At 48.8% G+C, this 23,247-nt stretch overlaps 1 protein-coding gene across 1 annotated transcript; it reads right to left on the bottom strand.

Moving 5' to 3' along the window:
* Window positions 1-604: 604 nt before the first annotated feature.
* maml2 (mastermind like transcriptional coactivator 2) lies at window positions 605-23,235 on the bottom strand. The gene is made up of 4 exons (XM_023807145.2): window positions 22,080-23,235; window positions 10,710-11,837; window positions 1,607-1,718; window positions 605-1,511 (listed from the first exon to the last, which is right to left on the bottom strand). The coding sequence occupies exons 1-4, from the start codon at window positions 22,416-22,418 to the stop codon at window positions 850-852; spliced, it is 2,241 nt and encodes a 746-aa protein (XP_023662913.1). The 5' UTR covers window positions 22,419-23,235; the 3' UTR covers window positions 605-849.
* Between the last annotated feature and the right edge of the window lie 12 nt (window positions 23,236-23,247).

Raw genomic sequence — 23,247 nt, 5'->3', positions numbered from 1 at the left:
GGTTTTTCTTCCTCCCTAAATCCAGTACTCCTTAAGAAACCTGTATATGGTATATGGTCGCCCCCCCCCCCCATGTCTATATCCATGGTGGGCTTGCTGGAACATTCCGGGCCAGGTGTGTATGCTAGTGATAGATAAAATAATGCTTCATGATCCGTTTGCTGTGTTTATTTTGTGCCCCCACTGGATGGTGCTCTTGGTTTCATTTGGGGCATGCTTTGTGTCCATTTTTGAACAGAGAGCACCATCTAGTTGGTCATGAAGTGTCATTTTGTCCATCACTAGTATACGCTCATCACGCTCACCGGGTCTCGCCTCTGGCCTGACATGTACGCTGGTGATGGCCAAATGAAGCTTCATGAACCAGTTTCTGTATTTTCTGACACCACTAGATGGTGCTCTCTATTCAAAAAAGGCTAATTTCATGCCCCCAAACCAACACCGCCATCTAGTGGGGTCAAAAAATACAGAAAATGGTTCATGAATTTCATTTGGCCATTACTAGTGTACGACTATCAGGGTCATCTGACCAAAGCCGAACTTCCAGCCTCATTTTTCAGTCATACTTGCCCCCAGAAACACAGACCAGCCCACACACCTGAAATACTTTGAAGGGGTATAATTTACAAAGCAATTAGCATGGGTGCAAAAAGGCCCTTTCACTCTACACAGGGTAAAAAAAAAAAAAAAAAAACGTGATTACCTCTGGAATAACTGCCTTATGTTATGGATATACATAGGGATACATGTCTGATAAGAGTTAAAAATAGTTAAGCTGAAGTATAAAAACATAGTTCATGCCGACATAGGCATGATTTCAGTTTCTGGGGATGTCGTACGTCCTTCGGGCTAAGTGTGCCCACCCAGGATCTCGTCTAGGTTGATGTCTTTCATCCAGTCGTCGTTCCCGGAACCAGACTTGAGCAGTGAGTCGATAAAGTCCGACTCGGCAGAGCCACCGGGCCCTACTCCATCGCCGTCGGGCAGGAAATTCAGGCTCTGGCTCCCGCTATGGCGACCGTGTGTGTTGCCTGGGCCTGAAAAGCGCCCCCCTGTGGTGAGACTGTGTACTTGACTCACCCTGGGCACAGGCTCCCTGGCCGCGCCCACGGGCAGCCCGTTCACGGGCAGCATGGCCATGGCGATGTGGGAGAACGGATGGCTCTCGAAATTGCCGTGACGCATGTCCGGAAAGGCCCTGGGCACGGGGGGCAGGTCCCAGCCGGCAGTGGAAGCCGCCATGCTGTTGGTCACCATGGTGTCCCCTCTGTGCCCCATGGGTCCCTCCCGGGTCACCGGCCGCAGGGGATCTCCCTGCTGCTCCAGCCGGTTCATGTTGGTGGGGCGCCCATAGGCCCCCTGGTGGTACTCCGGTCCGCTGGTGTATCGTTTGCTGCTGGATGATGCCGTCACCTTGGCGTCCTGACAGACCAGGAGATGGTTTCCATAGAAACCACTGAGAGTGGACACAGTGCTCAAGGGTGTCTGCGGGGAGCTTGCAGAAATGTCACCTGGATTAAAAAAAAAAGTACAACGGAATAAGCTGGACGTGACGCCTCGCACAGTGCCTCCTTCAGAACGCTGACGGCGAGGAGCGGGGGGGCACCTGAGTAATGGTTAGTCTGCACCACTTCAGCCAGGTTCGCTCTTGGCTGCTTGTAATCGGGAGGAGGGTTGGATAAGTGACAGGCCAGGTGGTCTGGGACGTTCATCTTCTCCTGAGAAGTAAACAAATGAATGAACTGGTTTTAGTGCAGCCAGCACTTGCTGTCAAACCTTTGTCTGCACCAAAGTAGGCCTACATCGCCACAGTAACTGACATTTTATCGATTACAAATTAACTATAGTGGAAACCATTTATAGTGATTCAGTCTGTCTGGGTGAAATTGATCACTAAGTGGATGATCTTTATAACAAATTTTCTTTATGACTCAGGCAGATTACCATCTAACTGACATGTATATTTAGTATTCATGAATATAAGGTAAACAGACAGCGTCGCTGTTTACTTAATTTTATTCATTTCAAATGACTACAAATGAATTACTGAACTGTGTATAAATCAAATACACTATAATACAGTACACTATTATGCATAATATTCAATAATATTTATACAGCGCATTTTTACAATGTTATAGTCTCAAAGCACTTATTGCAGTTTCGCACTGATAAGTCTATATTTGTCACAGAGAAAATGACTTTCTTTTTTCCCGTCATGTTTTCTGTGCACGCAGCATTGGCCTCAGCTAGCTCGTTAGAAGCAGACGGGTTACCACAAGGCAAAGCAGTAAAAAAAAAAAAAAAAAAAAAACCACAGTTTTGTTCGTTCCTTGTCATGTTTAAAAACACCCAAAATGAACACTGTAAGCAGACTACTTGATTACTATAAAGAATTAGCTTAAACAGTATTCGTACCGGAATGATTCTTTCCCAAGCTTTTTGATCTGTGTAAGGGGTTGATCACTATAACCATGATCGTTATAGGCGGTTTCAACTGTATTTACATACTGCCATCAACACCACAGCAAATTCTGCTAATCATTGTGATCAAAGTGCAATGTTTGTCCCTGTATTGACAGGTTGACGGTCCTGTGTGCATACAAAGCTTGTTCTAAGTGCTATGCGGTAGTGCAGGGCTAGACATAAGCCGCGGCACCGCGGCCAATGGCCGTCGTGCCTTTCAAAATTGGCCGCACGCCTCCTCAAAATTGAAGTACCTTATGGCCAAGATTGGCCTGCCTTTAATGTTTGTCTGGCCGTATGCCCCCTTTTTACCGAAAGTAACGTTCATTATACAAAAGACTTGCGCACGACACGGTCCACTTTACCTCGTCAACAATCGATGCATCTGTACTGAACCCGAACCCAACCTTCGATACGAGAAACGAGGTCGACCCACACATCTCGTAATTCCCAACTACTGAATGAACCGCAATGAATTCTGGACTAATACGATCATGTGTTCGTCGCATGATTGGCTGGTACGGTATGTATCGTCCAGCCTACTATGGAGCCACAGCAATGACAATGGTGCATCATCGGGGGTTGCGTTTTTGATTGGAAAAGCCATCCGACGGTTTCCGAATAACAGATAGGTGTCCTCTTCGGTAATCATCGTGTAGTTGTCGTCTGCTGCTTATGCTGTCACCATGCCTCGGAAAGATCGAGAACGTAAAAGAAAGCAAGCTGAACTCGCGGCTATTGCCGCAAAATGTTGCAAATTATCTACTTTGTTCAGGTAAGTGTCAGATGGTGTTGTAAAAAAACATTTGCCGAGGCAGAGCAGATTTGACTCAGAGAAGTACCAAGCTCTGCTGGGAGGATATAGGACTGGTAACGTGCAGTGTGCAAAAAACGAACGTCAAGTCAATTGTCATGTACACTAAAAGAATACGGGTGTTCTGAGCAAACAAATACAAAAATATTGACGGCTCCTTTATTGTTGGATTTTGTTTTTTGAAATAAAGCTATATATATATATATATATATATATATATATATATATATATATATATATATATATATATATATATATATATATAGCTTTATTTCAAAAAACACCATCACCATCTGACACTTACCTGAACAAAGTAGATAATTTGCAACATTTTGCGGCAATAGCCGCGAGTTCAGCTTGCTTTCTTTTACGTTCTCGATCTTTCCGAGGCATGGTGACATATATATATATATATATTCTGTCTCAAATCGAAGGTCGTATTGCGTAGGTTGTCTAAACTTGGTAATTACAGTAATTGGTAATTAGTGACTCAGTATTGGCCCAATGCCTTTTTGGAAAGTTTCTGCTTTTTTGAAAATAAAAAAAATGCATCCTTTATGGAAATAAAATTCCTCCACTAGGCCCGAGGTGTCCTATGAAATTTAAATAAATGAAAAAAACATTTTTACTCCAGATTTTGGCCTTGTGCCCAGGCTTAATGGCCTTGTGCCCTAGAAAAAATATGAATAGCCAAGGCCAAAGTGGCTGTGCCCTCCTAAATCCTTATATCTAGCCCTGGTAGTGGTGTAGATTTGAGTAGTAGCGAGTAAGTAAGTAACGAATACAGGCTGTAACGAATCGTTACGAGTATTCAGACGTTCAAGAATTCGTTGCTGACAGTAACGAAATGACTGATCAAAAACCGCCCAATCGGCACTCGCCTTGCAGACTGTTGTTTGCGGCAGCTCTGGCTGGCATGCAGTTGCAGCTGGTTTCCATTATCTGAAGTCTGCGCTCATTGACTGCATGTTGTATGGCCCACATACGAGTCTGATGGGTGGGGTTGGTTAACTGCACTGACTGGCCGGGGTAATTAGTCGCCCATCACCGTTCTAACAACAGAAGATATATGTACATCTTAAGTTCATTGTAGTAACGAGTATTAAATAATGAATACTGGACTGGCGAGTACTCTGTAGTAACGATTACTCAAAAGTAAAGGATAACCACATCACTACTATGCGGTTTGAAGAGGGGACGCAAAGTAATAATTAAGCGATAACGTGTCATTATTATTTTGTATTCCAAAATATCACGCCTGTGATTCGGTCTTTGGCACGAGGCCGCAAGCCATTTATGGGCCTCCACAAAGAAAAATAGTTCCCATGACGTCTGCGAAAGTGGGACCAGCTATCGCTCCAAACCTTCCGCATACCCGGAAAATTCACTTGATTACTGATATTGCCGGTTCTAGTGGTGAAACAACTAGCCAGCTTTTTAACGGAATAACTTCGTAAATGAAAACCATGCCGCAGGCCTAATAAATAAAATATTGTGGCGCTCGAGTGGCAAAGAGATCATTTATTAGCAGACACCTCAAAACAGGGGTGTCAGACTGCAGTCCTGGGGGGCCGTAGCCCTGCACATTTTTGGGTTTCCCCTCATTTAACACATCTGATTCAACTCCTTGTGCTAATTACCTCACAGCTCTTGAGCTGAATCATTTGTGTGGGAACAGGGAAATAACTAAGCTACACAGGGCTCCGGCCCCCCAGGACTGGAGTTTGACACCCCTGCCTTAAAAGGACAGCAGTAAGCAGCGAGTGAGAATAAACTCAATCACATACAGATTTTATGGAGATATAAAAACTTAAAATCCGAAACAGATCAAAATAAATCCAACAAAACGGAATACATATGAACCTTTGCTCCGTGTTGGAGGAGAAGAGACAAATGATTCACCTGTAAAGCTGAAGTGAAATGTCCGAGGGCAGTTATACCCTGATAGAAAGTCTCTTGCCCTGTCAGATTTTTTGGTCGGAACCAAGTGTTGTAATGAATTTATTACAAGCCTCCAAAGTCAAAATTCTGAAGCGAATCTAATGTATTTCAGCAAACAAACTTCTTTCACTAAATGGAGCTTGATTGGGTAGTGCGTTTTCCACCTAAACTGACGACCTACACCTACAGCCGCTTCTGCCTTAGTGTTTTCAGGAAGTGCAGAGCAGTGCGACACTGAGTACACTGCTTTGTAAGCTACTGCATGGTTGGGAGGGGAAAAGGTTCTGTTTTTATTCTGTTTCATTAGTATATGAAAGGAGTGCTCAGCATATATGTGAGAACTTCTTCAGAACAGCTGGAAAAGCATCCCTGGAGGCCACCTCATGAATCTGGTATAGAGAAGACAGTAGGATCAGCCAGAACCTCAAGCAATCAAGGGCCTTGCCTTAGGACCCAATGGAGGATCAGTCATTTCATTAGTATATGACAGGGATAGGTTACCCAGAAATGAACATTCTGTTAACTTTTGCTTTCTAGACACACTAACTCTGACTTTAACATCAGTGGACGGAATTGGTTTCATGTTGATTTGGGGAAAATATACACATATCTTATACCATCCAGATGATGAACTTTCCTAGATAAAACTAATCCTGTCCAAATAGGGCTTTAGATGCATAATCATCATTTAGGTAACGAAATGAAGGGTTCGAGTCTCCACTGCGTGTGCGTCCGCGTGATGTTTGCATGTTCTACCCGCATCATTGTGGGGTTTCCTCTGTACCCACCCAGTCCAAAAAATATGCTAAGGCTAATTGGAGTTACCAAGATATCCATAGGTGTGTGTGAGTGTGCCCTGCGATGGGTCGGTGCCCCATCCTGGGTTGTTCCTTGTCTTGCACCCGTAAGTTCCGTACCCCCTTAAACCTGAATAGGATAAGTATCGTCAGAAAATGGATAGGTGGAATGCATCAATGCAATTTAGATATTTGCCCAGTAGAGGGCAGCATTCAGCAGTGCAAAAACTAATTTGAAGCTTCACACACGCTTGATGACATCAGAGCTCTAGAATGTGAATATGGATGAGGGGTGCGTTTCCCACGGGGGGGGGGGGGGGGACCAGGCTGAGGGGAAGAGGATGCATTTTCTAGCTTACAGACAAACGGCTTCTCAGTTTAACGTATCTGCTGGGAAAATGTTCCTCCCGCAGCAGAGGAGTGCCTGAACGCGTGGCCCTTCTGGGAACAGACTGCGGCTCTGCATCACACTGGAGCCCCTGTCCAAGGCCAAAGCCCAATGCAGCCAGACTGGGCCCGCGCTCAGAGGAAGGGTCCTCCAGCTGCTCAAAGCAGACCAAGGTTCTGTCCATCATTAATGAAGAACTGACATGAAAACATTAGCAATGTCAGCAGCCATAGCACCTGCAGTTCAGACTAGGTTATCCATCTAAAGCTATGCAGGTTTGGGCCTGGCCAGTATTTAGATGGGAGACCGACTAGGAAAGCTTGGTTGCTGCTGGAAAAGGTGTTGGTGTGACCAACAGGTTAGTGTGGTCTGTGTGGATTCCAGTGCCCCAGTGCAGTGACGGGGACATTGCTGTCCCCTTCGGATGAGATGTAAAAGGTCCTGACCCTCTGAGGTCATAAAAGATCCCTGGGCATCTTTCCCAGTAGGGGTGTTGTCCTGATGTCCCGGCTAAAGCTACCAACTGTGACCCTATCAAATCCGGCCTCCTAATCATCCCCTCTATCTAACTGATGAATTCTCTCCTGCCCCTTCACCACCTTAGCCACTGTGTACTGGTGCATCCAGTGTCCGCCATCCAGTGGTGGTGGTTGAAGTGGCTCCCCATTGCTTCTGTAAAGCACTTTGGGTGTGTTGAAAAGGGCTGTATAAATGCAACTAAAATTCATTCATACTACACTGCATACAGTAGAGTTATGTGTACAACACAGTCAAGTCACACTCACTAATATTCTCTGGGTTTGATTTAAACCTCAGCAAATTTGTATGTAAAGTTAAATTAGTTCAAAACCAACATGAAGCCCTGGAATGCTTTATGACACAGAGTGCTGTTTAGATTTTATATTTTGTCTGCAGGTATCACGAAAGCTTGAACAGAACCAGTTGACATCAAACCCCTACCAGCTATCCACTGACTGTTATAGACTTAGCGATTTACACATTTATGTAACACAGCATTTTCTTCCTTTACAGGAAATGCGGCCCTTTTGAGTGCACACCCTAAAACCCCAAATAAGGGGCGCACACACATGCAGCGGACTCATTCTGACCCTGAACGTCTGCGTCGTGACCCCTAAGGTTCGAGAGCCTCCTCCTTTCTCCTTTGTGCCCCCTTAGATACACAGAGCCGACAGGGCTGGAAAAGCCAAAAACTGCATCTCGAGGAATGCAATGCTTTAACAAAGAGCGATCGGGAGATGGGAGGCATTGAGGATCGCCGTGGCGACGGTGCTGAGCAGCGTATAAAGGACATGCGGGAAACAGTGGTGCTTATAGAGCAGTGTACCATCAGCCAACCACGCAGAGTAACCCCTAGAGGCCTCCTGGGGGCTGTTGCACTCTGACTAGGTCATTGAGCCTTACTCTGATCTCATAAATCCTAACGAGAGAGAGAGAGAGAGAGAGAGAGAGAGTCCCTGCCGATTGCTCCATTACCTGCCCACAGCAGCCAGTGCTGAGTCACACACACCGCGATTAATCACGACGGCCTTTAGCTCTACCCGTCCGCTGCTGGCTGCTTTAACTGCCACCATGTGTGGCACACCCCCACCCCCACCCCCTAGAATGAGCGCCTCTAGCGAAGGGTACTGAGGCCTCGTGCTAGATTCTCACACCACGGCTCGTCCAATCGGCAGCCGGGACATTGTCCCAAGGGAAGGCTCTGGCATTCCGACTTGGCAAGAGGGTTCCTTTCCCAGGGAAGGAGCGCTGTGTTCACAGCGTCGAGGAACAACTCGCCACCCTCACCTCACGGCGCGGGGGCTGTAAGGAGACCATCAGAGAGAGGGGGGCTCAGGCGGTCACTGTCAAGCAGCCACGGTCACGGTCTTAAAATTCATATGTGTTCAGGCGACTGATTCGATGTCACTGCATTTATAGCTATTTTACACTTAGACTTAGCAGAACCAAAGCGATGTATAATTGAGAGAGCAGGGTCAGACGGTCCCTTGAGCAATGGGGGTTAAGGGCCCAATGGTGACATCACTCTGCCCACCCCAGGATTTGAACCAGCAACCTTCTGTTCACAGGTACAGCATCCAAACCCGCTAAGCACCAGTGGAAAAAGGCTCACACTGACACACTGACCTAATGGGAAGATACTTTGTTTGTTCAAGGATTTGTAGCCTGACCAGATGTCAAAACTGTAGAACACTTCAGCCCTCTTGTCTATGGGTGACCACAGCTGTGCGGCACACAGACCCCGAAGGTCTCAAACGGAACAAGGCCCTCCTTCCTGTTCCACTGGGATTGTGGTACTATGTTTTAACTTTATACTACTTTGTTTTGCTGAGGAAGGGCACCAAAGACCTGGTGTGGTGTTGGAGATACATCCATGCTGTCAGTCTCGATCCTCCTTCTGGCCTGCCTTCCACATGGGGGTGTTCACATTCATCTTTCTGCATTCATCATCGGGGGCTTTTTGCCAACGTGTACCAAGCACTAATGTGGCTCTACACCTTAAACAAAACCACAAATCAGGGACGTCCCACTCCAAGCCGGTGCCTGCATTTTTTATTTGATCGTAATTGGTTCTGAGTACAAACCTTAGCCCAGTGCTTTCAGCACAGTAGCTGTGGCTGAAATGTCTGCAGTGTGGACACATTGTAAATTGAAAAAAATTAGCTGCCACCTTTAATGTCTGCAAGGCGAGCATTTCGCAAGGCAGTAGTAACAGAGCTGCGATCAATCCTGCCAATTTGATACAGCACCTAAAAAATAAACACTCTGCGGAATACCGCGAGTTCACTCGGCTAACAGGAAACGGCTGCAGCGAAGCAACACACACTGGAGGATACTATAAAAAAGAGTCTTCATGCTTATATTAAGCTGCTACACCACTTGAGATTGCTTTGCTATGTTGCATTTGTTGTTTTACTATAATGTTGTACTAAGTGTACCTATTTAGTGTACTTTGTTTGTGTGTGTGTGTGTGTGTGTGCGTGTGTATGTATAAATAACCCATTAAGAGAGTTTGGATGCATGTACATTGAATTTATGTTAATAACTTCAGTGTACTTGAAGCGTGCACTGTGGAACTGCATTATGCAAGCGGAACCTCGGCTCTTGAACTTAATCTGCTCCAGAAGGCTGTTCGACAACTTATTTAGTCGAAAACCAAATAAATAAAAAATACAAAATATTGTAAATTGGATTAATCCGTTCCAGACCCCCAAATGACTATTTAAACTGCCTATTTAAACCTGTATAAATACATTCCTAATGCTAAAACCATAAATGAAAACTTTAGAACTCATAAATACATGAAATAGATGAAAATTTAACAGCACTTTTCCTGTACTGTGAAGAGCTAATGGGGTACAATTACGGCCCTTTTAAGCTCTAGCGTGGTTCTCACGACTTAACGTTTTTGGTTTGCTACTATCACTAACCTTCTTAGGACCCCGCGGCAGACAGGTTCTAGGGAGGAAGGGCTGGTTGGTCGAGAACCGAAACCGACACGTTCGACAACAGGGACATTTTTTTTAACTGAACAATATGGTCGAGAACTGAATTGTGTGAGATGTGAAACATTCAAGAATCGAGGTTCCCTGTATAAATATTGGATAATGACTCAGTTTTGGCAGACAATATTAAATGACTCGGATCAGTATAGGGGGCCAAAATCCCTACGCGGTATCAGAGGAAATGCGCCCAAATGAGGCGGAACATCCTGCCTCTGAGGGCAGAGCAGTGACCGGCAGGTGATAATGGGGCTTTTCCATGGCCCTGCTCCCTGCTAGTCGAGGGGCCCCAATTAGCAAGCTCTGCTGTGAGAATCCATCTCGCAGCAGCTCCGGAAAGCCTCCAGAGGAAATACATATTAAAGGGGCTCTTGTCTGGATGAAACCAGAGTCCAGGCAGCTGCAGCTGTGTCAATTAGAGGCAGGGACACTGCTTTCAGGATGCCAGCCAATCACAAGTCACATTTTGGACAAAACGATTAATGTCGTTAAATATATTAGTGACAAAGTTGTTAATCAGAGCCAGCTTGATAAATTAAACCTCAGTGATTTCATTGTAACGCCTCTTCATGAGTTTGTAAAGTAAACCACCCTGACATGTATGTAAGAAATATACATTTTCTTTAACAAAGACAGTAAATTTGGGGCAATATCAGAGTGTTGACCATGGGGTTTGAATTGGTGACCTTCTGATCACAGACACAGTGTTCTAACGCACTGAGCTAGGGATAAGGTAGCTACAGGATTATTGTTACGGAGGAGAGTGTGAGGCCTCTTCCTACCTGTCTCTGCTGGTCCGGCTGAAGATGGAGCCCTGTGAGCCTCTTCTGAGCCAGGCCCGGCGACACCGGGATGGGTAAGTGCTGGTTCCGGAAGTGTCCTGGAGGGTTCTGGCTCTGGGCGGCTATAGAGTGCTGCTGCTTCCTCTGGGGGGCGGCCATCATGGAGCCCCGCAGGCTGACAGAGTCTGACCTATTACAGTCCTTAAAGCTCGGACCTCCATGTCTGCTGAGCTCGACCAGGCTCTCATTCAGAGGTGCCAAGGGAGGGCCCTGGGTTCTGCTCCCAGACTGGCACCCGGCAGCCAGGCCCAGTGTCGTCGACAGCTCAGGTGGCCAACAGAGCGCCCCCTGCTGGCGGACATGCAGCATGGCGGGCACCTGGTTGGCCGCCATCTGCTTCAGCTGCTCTGCATGGGACACCTGCAGCCAGGCTGCCAGGCCCCTGGATGCTCCTGAGGATCCTTGGCTGTCCTGGCTGGAGCCGGCGGTTATCGGGGCACCGCGAGATGTAGAGGAGCTAGCCGCCATGGGGAAGTCCGGCCCAGGAGAGCCCCCGGGGTCCTGCACATAGCCGGGCGAGTACTCAACCTTAATGACCTTCTGCATGGGAGGACACGGCTCACCCACGGCCAGGGAACCTGCTCCATCCAGATCCAGGCTGAAGGAGTCATCCTGCTTGAGAATCTTCTCAAAGTCCGGGTCACTCAATGGGGGTACGGATTTGGTGAGCTCATCAAAGAGTTCCTGCAGGTCGGGGTCGATCTGACCACCGCATTCCTCCTTGAAGCCAAAGACCACGCCTCCTCCTCCGCCAACGGCGCTACCGCATGAGTGAACCTCTTCCGGCTCCTTCTTCATCTCCTTGAGGGTCAAGCTGAAGAGGTCCCGGCACTCTCCGATACCCTGGGAGGTCCTGTCGCTGTCCTTCCTGCTCATAGAGTGACCCATCAGGTGGTTTCCGGATGTGGCCGGCTCATCGCCAAAGACATAGCCGGGGTCCCCCAGAGCATTTCCCTCCACGCAGAGACGCTTGTAGACGGAGCTTAGAACCTCGCCTGATAGCCTGTTCAGTTTGGGGTTGTATTCCGGAGGATGTCCTTCTATCTTTCTCCTCAAGGTTCCATGAAGCTGCAAAAATGAGTTTGAGTAAGACATACAGGCTTAAAGTACAACAAGCAAAATGCAGGAATTTAGAATATCAGTGGTCATTGTTGACACGCCGCAACAAAATGTGTCTTCTGCATTCAACCCATATGTGACATTGTGACACAACAGGCGGCAGTAGTGCTTGGGGGCGGTACCTTGCTAAGGGTACTTCAGTGATACCTTACTGGGTGGGGATTTGAACCAGCAACCTTTCAATTACAAGTGCACTTCCTTAACCATTAGACCACCACTGCCCAAAAAACTTGGCAAAGCACTGATCTCTCACACAAAAACACAGCATAGCTCAGATGTGGTTAAGGCGGCGGACTGGAGTAACTGCGGCTGTACCGTCACTGGAATATAACCAAAGTGCTTGGATAAAAAGAAGCAGTGGTGTAGAGGGCAGCACTGGTGCACCTCATGTTTACCGGGGCACCGAGCCTGTGAGGTGCGCATTAAATATTCACACATGTGGATCATGTGAGTGAAGCTCTCACAGACAGGACCACATTGCCACTGGAACAAGAAAGATTCTATGACTTTTTTCTGATTGGGGGGAGGGTGTAATTTATGCAGTGGGGCCAACCTTATTAACCTGTGACATGTTTAGAGTCAGCGAATGACAGAGGAGGAGACACTCCACAGGCCAATCAGCTTTCAGCTGGGGCCGGTGCCCCTGTGGCCCCACCCCTGTACACAGCTCTGTCTGCATATTACCTGCAGGTTCATGCGAGGACCTGGAGTCCTGAATTACCATCAGGCACCTTCATTTACATTCAGCTTTATTCATCAGTGCTGCAGTGTGTTGCGGCAGTGCGGCTCTCCTCTGCGCTATCCGGCTTTTTTCAGTGACATTTCAGTGCCTTTGTTCTTTCAGCTGGTTTTATGCTAATTGCCATCACGCAGCTCAGCTTCCAGCTTACCCTCTCTGTAGACGGCCAGACCAAGGAATAACACTACTATCGAGTTACCTAGCAATCGGTACTGATCAGAGCCGAGAGTTTATGGGGACCAGGGAGCAGGACAAGCGGGAAAGCCTTGAGAGGAGACTGACTTGGCAAGAGAAACAGGGTAAAGACTATGGTAGGCTAATTCAAAGGGCAACGGATACATGAAACCCTGAAGATGCTTCCGAGGAGGCTAGGGTCTGAGAGAAAGGGCTTCACACACAACCCCTGATGGCCAGTGATGGAGAAGGTACTCACAAAAGTAATCCATTACAGACAAGAGACAGAAAGTTCAGGTCCAAAAAGTAGAAATCCAGACTAAAGTTTTGTTTCAACCATCCAGTTGAAAACTATGTGAATGTGACCTTGTATATTCAACTGGTTGGTTGAAACAAAATTTTGGTCTGTATTTGTACCTTCTGGACCTGAACTTTATACCTCCGCCTGTAATGGATTACTTTTGTGAGGAACTTCCCCAACATTGCTGATGACCCCCCCCATTCGCTGACCTTCGGAGAGAACATGCTGGTGACCCCCCCCCGGGAGCTGCTGAGTAGAGATGCCCATGTGATGCATCGCTCCCTACGGGGAGATTGCACAGCGCGGCCGGTAGCTTTAGCAACGAGAGTCTAGTAGAGAGCGGCAGTGACATTACTGGGGTGCTTATGTTACTGTGCACAGCTGGGTCATCCTGGGGCAGAGGGAAGGGCGCACAGTCAGAGCGGAAAGCTCAACGCTGCAAGATAATATCCTATATACACACACATCACTCATTTACCCACAAATCCTCAGGACAGATCTCGAATAGATCAGCGACTGAAAATAGATTTTCTGATTAACATCTAATGAGCTCAGATGCCGTGCACGTTCATGAGTCTTTCTTCCTTGTTTGGACCTCCTTTCAGCAGGCTGGGGCTCTCCTCATTTGCCTACGGCTAAAACTCACTCCTTTTGAAAGCAAACCGTGCAGAATCCTTGGAGGTTAGTTAACACGATCTCATTGAAAACCAGTTTCAGTTCTCAGGGCCGAAGTGTTCGGTTTGAACTTTGTAAATTCTTTGCTGCCTGAATTATTTGTCCTATCGGAGGAATAGGATTAAACAGCAACGACGTCGAGATGTCCCTGGTGGACCTGCTGAGATCTTACGTCCCTGACAGTGGGGACATAGCGACGCATCTCCATTAGATCCACCTCCCAGGAGATGCAAAGGTAGTACCAGGGTAATGTATGTGTCATTTCCATCCACGAAACAAAAACAGCAGAAAGCCAAGGGTTTGTTTACCATTTTCCCTGAGATTAATCAGGAGGAATATCACACATTGGGGATGAATCCAGGCAAGTAATTTTAATTAACATAAAACAGCGATTGGCCATAGGCCGGCCCCTGGACGGGGAGAGTAAGATAAGCCTGTGGGCTGGGGTTGCTGTCCGCCCTGGAACGCCCGGCAGCGCTGACACACTGCGTCAGACGCTCTGCTCACATTTAAGCTCCTTTGCAAAGACTTTCACCTCATCTGCAGAAGGAATGGAAAGTTCCCTAGGCTGAGGCGGCATATAGAATTTTACACTGTTATACCTCCCAGACATTATTCTGTGGTATAAGGCATTTTGACGATATTCCTAAAAGCATCACTATTCTAAAATTTCATCGGCAAGGTATCGCCAAGATACCTCCCGCTGACGATCAAACATGGTCAGCGAACAGGAGGTTTGAAGGCACGATGCAGGGATCACTGACGTAACAGCGCGACGATCAGGTGACCTGCTTCATGGTGGGGGGGGGCAGGCTGTTTACAGGGCAGCTCCTGGAAAGCCCTGATTGATATGCTGCCCGGATTGCCAGCCATCCCCCCCCCCCCCATCCAAGGATGCTTTGTCACTTTACCTTCCCGGCGAATATCTAGGTAGCATGTCCTCAAAGCTGACTACTGACCCAGGACTTACGCTACTGGCTTCCGGAATAGTGACAGCTCCTAATTATTCCTCTGTCACACAATGGTTGGTCCTTGGAGGCTCCAGCACGAAAGGTCTTCCTGGAAGAGGAGGATTACGTGTGAATCGCCGGCTACAGACCTTAATCAAAATTAGTCCACGTGAGAATTATATAAGCAAACATCCCAACCCCCCAGATTCTTGTCATCAAGTAAAAGTTTCACCAATTAGTCAAACCCAGTCTGTGCTGCCATTATCTAGATGTGATAACGAAGGTGGTAACAAGGAGACGAGACCCTTCCTGACTCCCTGAACTTTTCGTTCACCTATCGTCACACACACACACACACACACACACACACACACACACATATATACACACTCGTAGAGGGTGTGTGATCTTCAGTGAAAATAAAACGAGCTGCCTCACTGCCCTCCTGTGACATTTTTTGTCGTCGTGATTTCATGCTGCCGTCACTGTGATGTCTAAGTCAAATTATTTCCCACTGGCGCAGTGAAGACTCAGTCTTAGTCATGGGGGGGGGGGGGATTATTCACAGGAAAACAGTTTGCTGCATCTTTGATGTGAGTGTGGCCAGGCAGAGTCAGAGAGAGTCTGAATGGGCATTCACTAGGCTGCCCCACAGATATAATCAACCTGTGAAGGTATGTGCCCAACAGAGGAGAGGATTCTGGGAGGGACGGTAAAACTGGAACAGACACAAGCTACACCTGAGTTTTTCTGGTGATGTAAGACGCACAAGCCCCTCCCCATTTCAGGCAAGTCACTGTGTAAATAAGGGCCACTCTTTCCTGAACAATGTGGCTAATGTGCGAGCATGTACCCCCCCCCCCCCCTCCCCCAGAGCATGGGGTGTTTGCATGCTTTTCTGTCCCATAGCAATGACATGCAGTCGGCTAGTCTGGCCACTCTAAATTCCCCGAAGTATGTCACTGTACTTTGTATGTGACCTTTGATGGACTGGAATCCCATCCAGCATGTCCCCCAGCCCAGTGCCCTGTGATGGACTGGCATCCCATTTAGGGTGTCCCCTAGCCCAGTGCCCTGTGATGGACTGGCATCCCGTCCATGGTGAGCCCAGCCTTGAACCTGGTGATGCTGCCTGGGATACGAACCCAGCATGACCCTGTACTCCATAAGCAGCGGGACATGAACATGGATGGACACCAACACATGTTTTTGACTCTGTGTTGAAACCACACATTCCACAGACTGCTATAAACACAGTGGTGCTATCTAGTAAATTCTCGAAATGGTCTGACCAAAGGAAATTTGGCACGGCAAAGGAGATTTCTGTGGTTGGTTTCCAACACATGTGTGCCCTAATTCTGGGCACTGCAGCGGGCGCCTACGAAAAGTGACAAGACTTTATAAACAGCTGCCCGTTAAAGAGCTAACGAACTTCACCAAAGCTGGCGGTGATCAAGGACGGTGCCACCAACCCATTACTTTAAATGTCTGAGAACTTTTCTCGGAAAACAGTAGATAGAACTTAACTTGTTTGGTGAATGTTGCATCCTCACTTTATTCGAGTAAAAACACTTTGTACATCTCATGTTAACCACTCAATCACATCTATAAAGGCACAGTAGCTTTTGTAACTGCCACAAAGAAAAAAAGAGAGAAAATATGAAGAAAAAAAAAATGCCGACATGGCCAGCTTTAACCATAGCGAGAGTGGGATGGCTGCTTGCCTTTCCCGCTTCGGCCTGGCCGTGCTTACAAGGACTTTAGTGAATATGATTTTATCCGAGTTCCTCGAACGCCTCACTGCTGAAATCCATTTGGGTAAACTGCAGGAGTATGTGGAGAGCTGTGTGGTTTTCACAGGTTCTGCGTGTGAACGGGAAGCCTGAATCCGCAGAGAGAGCCCCCCCCCCCCCTCCCCGCCGGCAGGCCGGGCCCCATTCTTTTGGCCATGAAACAAGCCCTCGTCGTATTGAGTCTCACAGAGGTGTACTGTTCCCAGGGTCGGCCTCCACTTCCTGGGTCTGCTTTTACACTCCGGTCTGGCATTTAATGGCATTGTTAGCTCAGACCAAGCATTTTCTAAGGTGAGGCTGCTCCCTCCCCCCTCCCTGCAGTGGGGGAATGGCGAGAGAGTCCCCCCCCAGCACTGAGCAGTCCTGGGCAAGGACGCACGCCCCCACAATGACATGGGTCCCACTTCAGCTGAAAAGCTCAGATTTTGTGGAAAAACGGCAGCAGTCAGATTCCTGCAGCATAAATCTGCAATGAGGAGAAACTTTTACACCTTTAATCATGAAGGATGAGATTCTCATTTTTGGAGCTGGCTTGAATGAGTGGGTCTGTATAAACGCCACTCATATCTGAGTGGAATTCTGCGTGGGCTGGCTCACAGCAAATTACTAATAGCAGCCATCCTTTAGAAGTCAAAGAATCCTCCCCAGCACTAGGGAGCACTATCTATTTCAAACACGAGACAGTCACCCTTCTCATAAAATATATATTTTTTTTTAAGCCAAATTCATGTGCTCCAGCCAGCAGCGGTGGAATGGGTGCAGAGAATCGGGTTCCATAATCCTCCCTAAAGTCCAGAAGCATAAAAGTGTCGTGGCAAGATAAACAGCAGCAGCCCGTCAGAGGGTGAAAACTGGCAACCTTCCGATCACAGGTGCAGAGATCAAACCTGCTGAACAGTTAATAAATACTGTGGTGAAGGACACCATGAAGCCACTACCGCTACTCCTTGACCCTGCATGGCATCCACATCCTCTACGAGGGCTTTCTGAGTTAAGCCACGGGTGTGGTCACATGGATACGGCCGCGATGACATCACCACCTAGGATGCGTTATCGCCGGCAGGGTAGTGGCAGGGCTGAGGTCTAGGGGAGCCCATCTAAGGAGCTTCTGGCTTGTAGTGCACATCCGCTGTTCATGAGGAGCATCATACCTACACCCAACCAGACAGAACCCCAATGGACATCAGGGAGGGCGGAGCGTGGAGGGCAGGGCGGGGCAGCTGGGCATGGGCTAACCTACGCCCTCTAGAGGCATTCCCTGTGTAATCTGAAGTGACTCCGTGAAGTAGGACAGTTCACCCAAAGTGCAGCAGTCGTATCCCGCTGCAAGAGAGATCATGGCCTGTAGCTGCATCAGGCACCATCAATATGGCTCAAGTCAAACCGAGGCGTGGTTCAAAGAGCACTTCATGACGGCACAGAGCTGCGGGAACATGTCAGAGCAGAACGAGCTCAGCTCAGCTCCCCTCAGGGGTGCTACAGAGTACACGGTACCATTAAGTGTCGGAAACATGTCTTCGCTCATCGGCTCCGCCTGCGAGATCCTGCCTGTGGCTCCATGTCGAACAACTGGAGAGCGGGGGGAGGGTATCACATGACCAGCCACCAGCTCTTTCTCAGACTCTGCGGGAACGGCTCGCTTGTTATCTGCCTGAGACATAACACGGAGCGATAGAGTTCCCAGTAATATCAACAAGCAAGTCAAAACAGCACAAGGCACCAGGTCGCAGGACATACGTAGGCCTGAACTGAGCCTTTCATCTCCAGAGCCCAGACCCACCTCAACACGCACGCAAGGCACAGCGACGGCCTGCCATCTAAAATGGGGAAAACGCAATAGACTCAAAGGCCTTCAGGGAAAAGTGTGCGGATTCCCATAATCCTCTGGTCAGACAGAAGGGAGTGGCAAGGTGCCAGAGCAAAACAGCCACCAGACAGCAGGGCGGCGACACTCAGTCAGACCCACAGGCCTTCCTGGGAGGCAGCTGCCTTCCAGTGTCCATGGCCATCAAATTAAACACGGGTGCAAGGAGAAGGATGCTGAATATCTGATGTTCCGGGTGAAATATTCCTGGGAATGGCAACACCGTTCACAGGCAGACTTCTTAGCCGGAGGTGGAAAATATATGCAGCCGAGCCTAAAAACAGAACAGGAAGGAAGGTGGGGGTGGATTGGGGGAGGGGGGGGTCAGGGAGGGTGGGAGTGACATGGGAATTCTCTCTCCCTCTGGTACCCTCCCTCTGTCGTACGTCATGGTCCCAGCTGGACAGGAAGGCGAGCGGCTTCGAGGCTCGAAGAGCACTTTGCCTGAGAGAAGAAAGCATGGGAAAGGGGGAGAGGAGAAAAGAGGAGACAAGAGGAGAAAGAGGAGGTGCGAGAGCGGCTGTGCCACCCTAGAAGGAGGAGTAGGGTGATGGGAGAGCAGACTGACCCACCTTCAGGGATTCAGACGCTCTCCCCAAGTCCGAGTAGGGGGATGTTCTGCCCTCTCCTCTCCTTTCCTCTCCTCTCCTCTCCTCTCCCCTCCTCGGACTCCCAGGCAAGCCTGGGCTTGAGCCCGCCCCTCTTCCCCAGAACACCGGTCAGTTTGCTGCTTGCTCTCACTCCACACACGTTCCCACAGCAGAGCCTTAATTCACAGCAGCTGAAGCTGTGGGCCGCGTCGGGGGACAGCAGGCCCAGAGGGACGCGTGTCATTTCCTGCTGCCAGGAACAGAACGTGGGAGTTTCAGTATCTAACAGTATCTAACTGCTGCATGCTATTACAGTCATTCAGCTAATATGATGCTCAGTCGTCACCTTCCGCTGGCCCAGCCCAGGTACCAGACCCGATAATGGTGAAGACGAGCGGACTGTGCTGCTACAGGCCATACGCGGACAGAAGAGCGGTGAGGCGTTCCTGAATGGCTGACGACACGCCGTCACCGAGGGCAATGCTAGCTTACTCACCACTGTGTTACCAATACGACTGAGGGCTCCTTTAAGGAGCAAAAGCGAGAGAGGAGATCCCAGGCTCTGCTCCACGAGGAGGAGTCCTCAGTCTCGGCTGACGATGGCTACAGTTCCTCCCATTCTAACGTCTCTGGCCAGACAGACGAACGGCTGTTCATTAGGCTTGTCAAACAGCATCTCCACTAGCAGAAGATGAACGAGGGTAGCGTGTGTGTCACCCAACTGCACGCTGTTGTATTATCTCTATAACAAATCGGTTTCTACGGTGAGAGAGAAGATGGTGTTTGTGTCTCTGAAGTCACCTAGCAGAGGCCCGAACAAAAAGTTGAGAAGATGAGCAGCATACAGGCCGTAGGGAACAGGGGGGTCAAAAATGCACATACTATTCCACAGCGCCACATGGTGTTCTCGTGGTGAATTACACTTTGGGTGTGCGCAGGTTAATAGTGGTGGCTCACTTCAGTTCCTGCAGATTTAATGAAGCATATAACGTAAGGAGCTTCGGGAATCGAGTCCTTCATCAGAAGGTTCTGGGACAGCTCGTAACCCGCGTAACACAAATTTCTCCAGACACCTAGTAAACAGACAGGGGTCAGCAGACAGGAGCACAGCACAGCCAGCGTGGGGAGCAGACCGCGGGGCTGAGGAAGAAGAATTGTAGACATTCAGAGAGGTGGTGTGAAACTGGGGCATGGGAACGAGGCGATCTCGGCCCAGCGTGGAGAAAGCACCCTGAGCTCTAAAGTAAACAGCGTTTGAACTCCGACCTGCCTGTGACATCGCTTCAACCTCACATTCCGAGCAATAGCCCGACCCCAAGACCAGGGGGCCAAGCCCAGCGTCAGGATCAGGGGGCCACTTGCTGCATAAAGCTGGACGAAAAGCCCAGCCCATTCTGTTCTGCTACAGGAGCGCAGTGACAACTAGAAAAGCCTGTTTCTGGAGGGACATTTAATTTTGCCGTAGGGTTCAAACCCCCCCACGCCGGCATGGTGGGAAAATGCAGCGCAGGTGTTTCTCTCCACTCCTGCTTGGACGCAGAATGACATGAACTTACATTACCTGTCGACTCAAGTTCCCACGGAGCTCTCGTTTCAGGCCGAGAGGACAAACCACAGCGCTTGGCAAGAGACGCTTCAGATGCACGCTAGATCACCTCCCCCGCCCCCGCCCCCCCGCCTCTCTCACGCACACACAGGCGCACTCTCCCAGTCTGCCAGGAAAAACCTGACAAACCATCTTTCCCCCTAAGAAAACACACCAAGCCTGAAAAATAGTTGTCCTTCCTCAACCCTCTGTGCACTTATTTACTCAAATATGTAAATCTTTCAGTAACATTCAAAGACCTTTGTTTGCAGTGTGACAAGCATAAACTTTTCACCCTACTACACAATAAAACTACACAGCAGCTGGACTCTACAAAAGTTGTAACTTGGCTTTTTAAGCCCCCAGAGAGTTACTCTGAGATCCATACTTATATAAGAGATTTGTGTCAAAACATATATTTTTGAGGAAACTGGACATCGGGGGGGGGGGGGGGATACACATGTTCATAATCATAAGTAACGTTGGGTATCAGACAAAAGCAAGTGCAAAGAAGAATGAGTATCTACATTATTGACCAAAACTGTGGAGCATCTCTGGCATTAAGCTTTAAAAATTCCAAATAATTCCAAAGCAAGAATGAAATGGTAAACCACAGATGCAGCATGGAACAACGCACACAGAGGTGGTCCATGTTGGCATCCATTTGCAAACGCAGCATCACACATTAAGAATGACATATTCTGAACCCATTTTGGTTAATTCTATCTCCCAGGATAGGAGATGTTCAGAGCTTCATGGCAACACAATTCACGGGCTGCTTAAGGTGGGCATCTGCACATTCCAGCCCAAAATAGTACCTGCAGGTGACCCTCGCTGGGTGGTACCCCAGGCTGCATGGTGTGAGGCTTAGTCCCACCCACTCCTAGGCCATACAGAACAGCGTGGGTCTTCACGGGGACACTGCGTGTGACACTGCTCAGTCTAAACAAGTGACAGAGGTGGCTGGCTTTTGAACAGCAAATGGCACCCAGGACCCGGGTTAATTAAAAGAATCCTGAACTCTCGCTTTGATTAAACTGATTTTAACACAGAGTACATTTGAATATTATTCCCTTGCGTCCCCGATAGGATGCCTTAAGACTGCCTTTGGAAAACAGCGAAATAATGTTCCGAAGGCTGTGAGGACCCGCATTTACGGATTCTGTTTAAGAACCGTCTGTTTAGCTGCCAAACAAATTCGGGTTCAAAGGTATAACAGGCATCACCCTCTCACCAGCTGCAGATGCAGCACCAGCGCGCAGCACGAAGTTTTAAAGTTAATGGCAAGTCAGCAGCGCTTTGCCAAAACCCGTATTACCTACGAAGATTTGGCTATTAGAAATGACATTTTGTCTTGTGAGGAAGGCGGGCGGTGGATTTTACAACTCAGGTAAACTGACAGCTGTGTAGATGGAGGGTCACTCGTTCTGTTTAAAAGTTCTTTATCTAAAGCATAGTAGTGACCACCGCATTGATATAAGGCACTTTGGCAGCATGCATGCATATGAGGGGCCACTCACGGCGATCCGCGTGCTGCTCCGGGGCTCCGCGCCTGCGCCGCTTTGCGGCTTCTGCTCCCCGTTCAGCCGGCCGCTGCTCTCCGCCTGCTGCTGGGCAGATGCGCGGCTCCCCTTCACCTTGCGGCTCCCCGAGCCCTGCTGCACGATGCTCAGGAGGTGCAGCGTGCTTTCGTGTTCCCGGTCCGAGTTCTCAGCCTGGCCACGCTGGTAGCGGCTCTCGCAGCTGGAGTGGTGCCTCCGGCACAGGGCGATCCGGGCGCGGAGGCGCTCCACGATGGCGCCGTGCAGCCGCGGGACGAAGGCGCTGGCCGGGGGTTGCGGAGGGGCGGCATCACCCATGCTGCCGGTGGGCACAGCTCTACTATGGTGCGCGGTGAAAATACTGAATGCGCCTTAAAGCGGCAGCCTTTGCCTTAAATATATGAGCGGTCCTTAGTATGACAGAACGAAAGTAACCTGAATAACGAAACATAATGTCCAGCAACTCGCATGGGAACCAAATCGGCTCTGATCAAGAGATAATTAAAAATACAACAACCTCTCTCCGCCACCCGGATAGAAGATGGATGGAAAATTACTCCGATTAAAAAAAATATATGTGGAGAAAAAAGTCTGAGCTCAAAAGATACGCAACCAGGTTTACATTAACTAGATTTACTAAACCAGCAACAGACAAAACGTTAAAGCGTAACCGAACAAATCTAAATTAATGAATCGAAATTCATGAATAAAATAAAGGATTATTATAGGTAGCATTTTGCAGTGAAGGGGGGAAAAATCTGTCTGTATAAGCATAGATCCCATAAGGATAGCCGGAATCCCTCTGCTCTTTGGATTCCACCCCCAAACTCCCTACCACTCGCCCATAGTCACACAGAAGCCGGCTGGATGAGAGCAGCGCCGGGCTGTGACCGTGCCGGCCCCATGCAGTCCCCGGACGCCCGGAGCATGGCGAGGCGCAGGAGCCGAATCCGTGCTGCTGTTGCTGCTGCTCTCTCTGCGCTCCGAATAATAGGGCACAGTGCAGGGAAAGCGGAGCGGACTTTCATTTCTAAACTTAACTCGTGGAAACGGAAAGGAAAAGGCGGCCAGATTGCGAGCAGGGCGCCGCCTTGCGCCTCACCGGGAGTCCGCGCCCCGATTCGGGGCCACAATGCTCTACTCAAGC

The sequence above is a fragment of the Paramormyrops kingsleyae genome, chromosome 17 (assembly GCF_048594095.1).
Source record: "Paramormyrops kingsleyae isolate MSU_618 chromosome 17, PKINGS_0.4, whole genome shotgun sequence".
Taxonomy (NCBI): domain Eukaryota; kingdom Metazoa; phylum Chordata; class Actinopteri; order Osteoglossiformes; family Mormyridae; genus Paramormyrops; species Paramormyrops kingsleyae.
The sequence above is the reverse complement of the archived record's forward strand: the minus strand, read 5'-3'. Positions and strand labels throughout refer to the sequence as shown.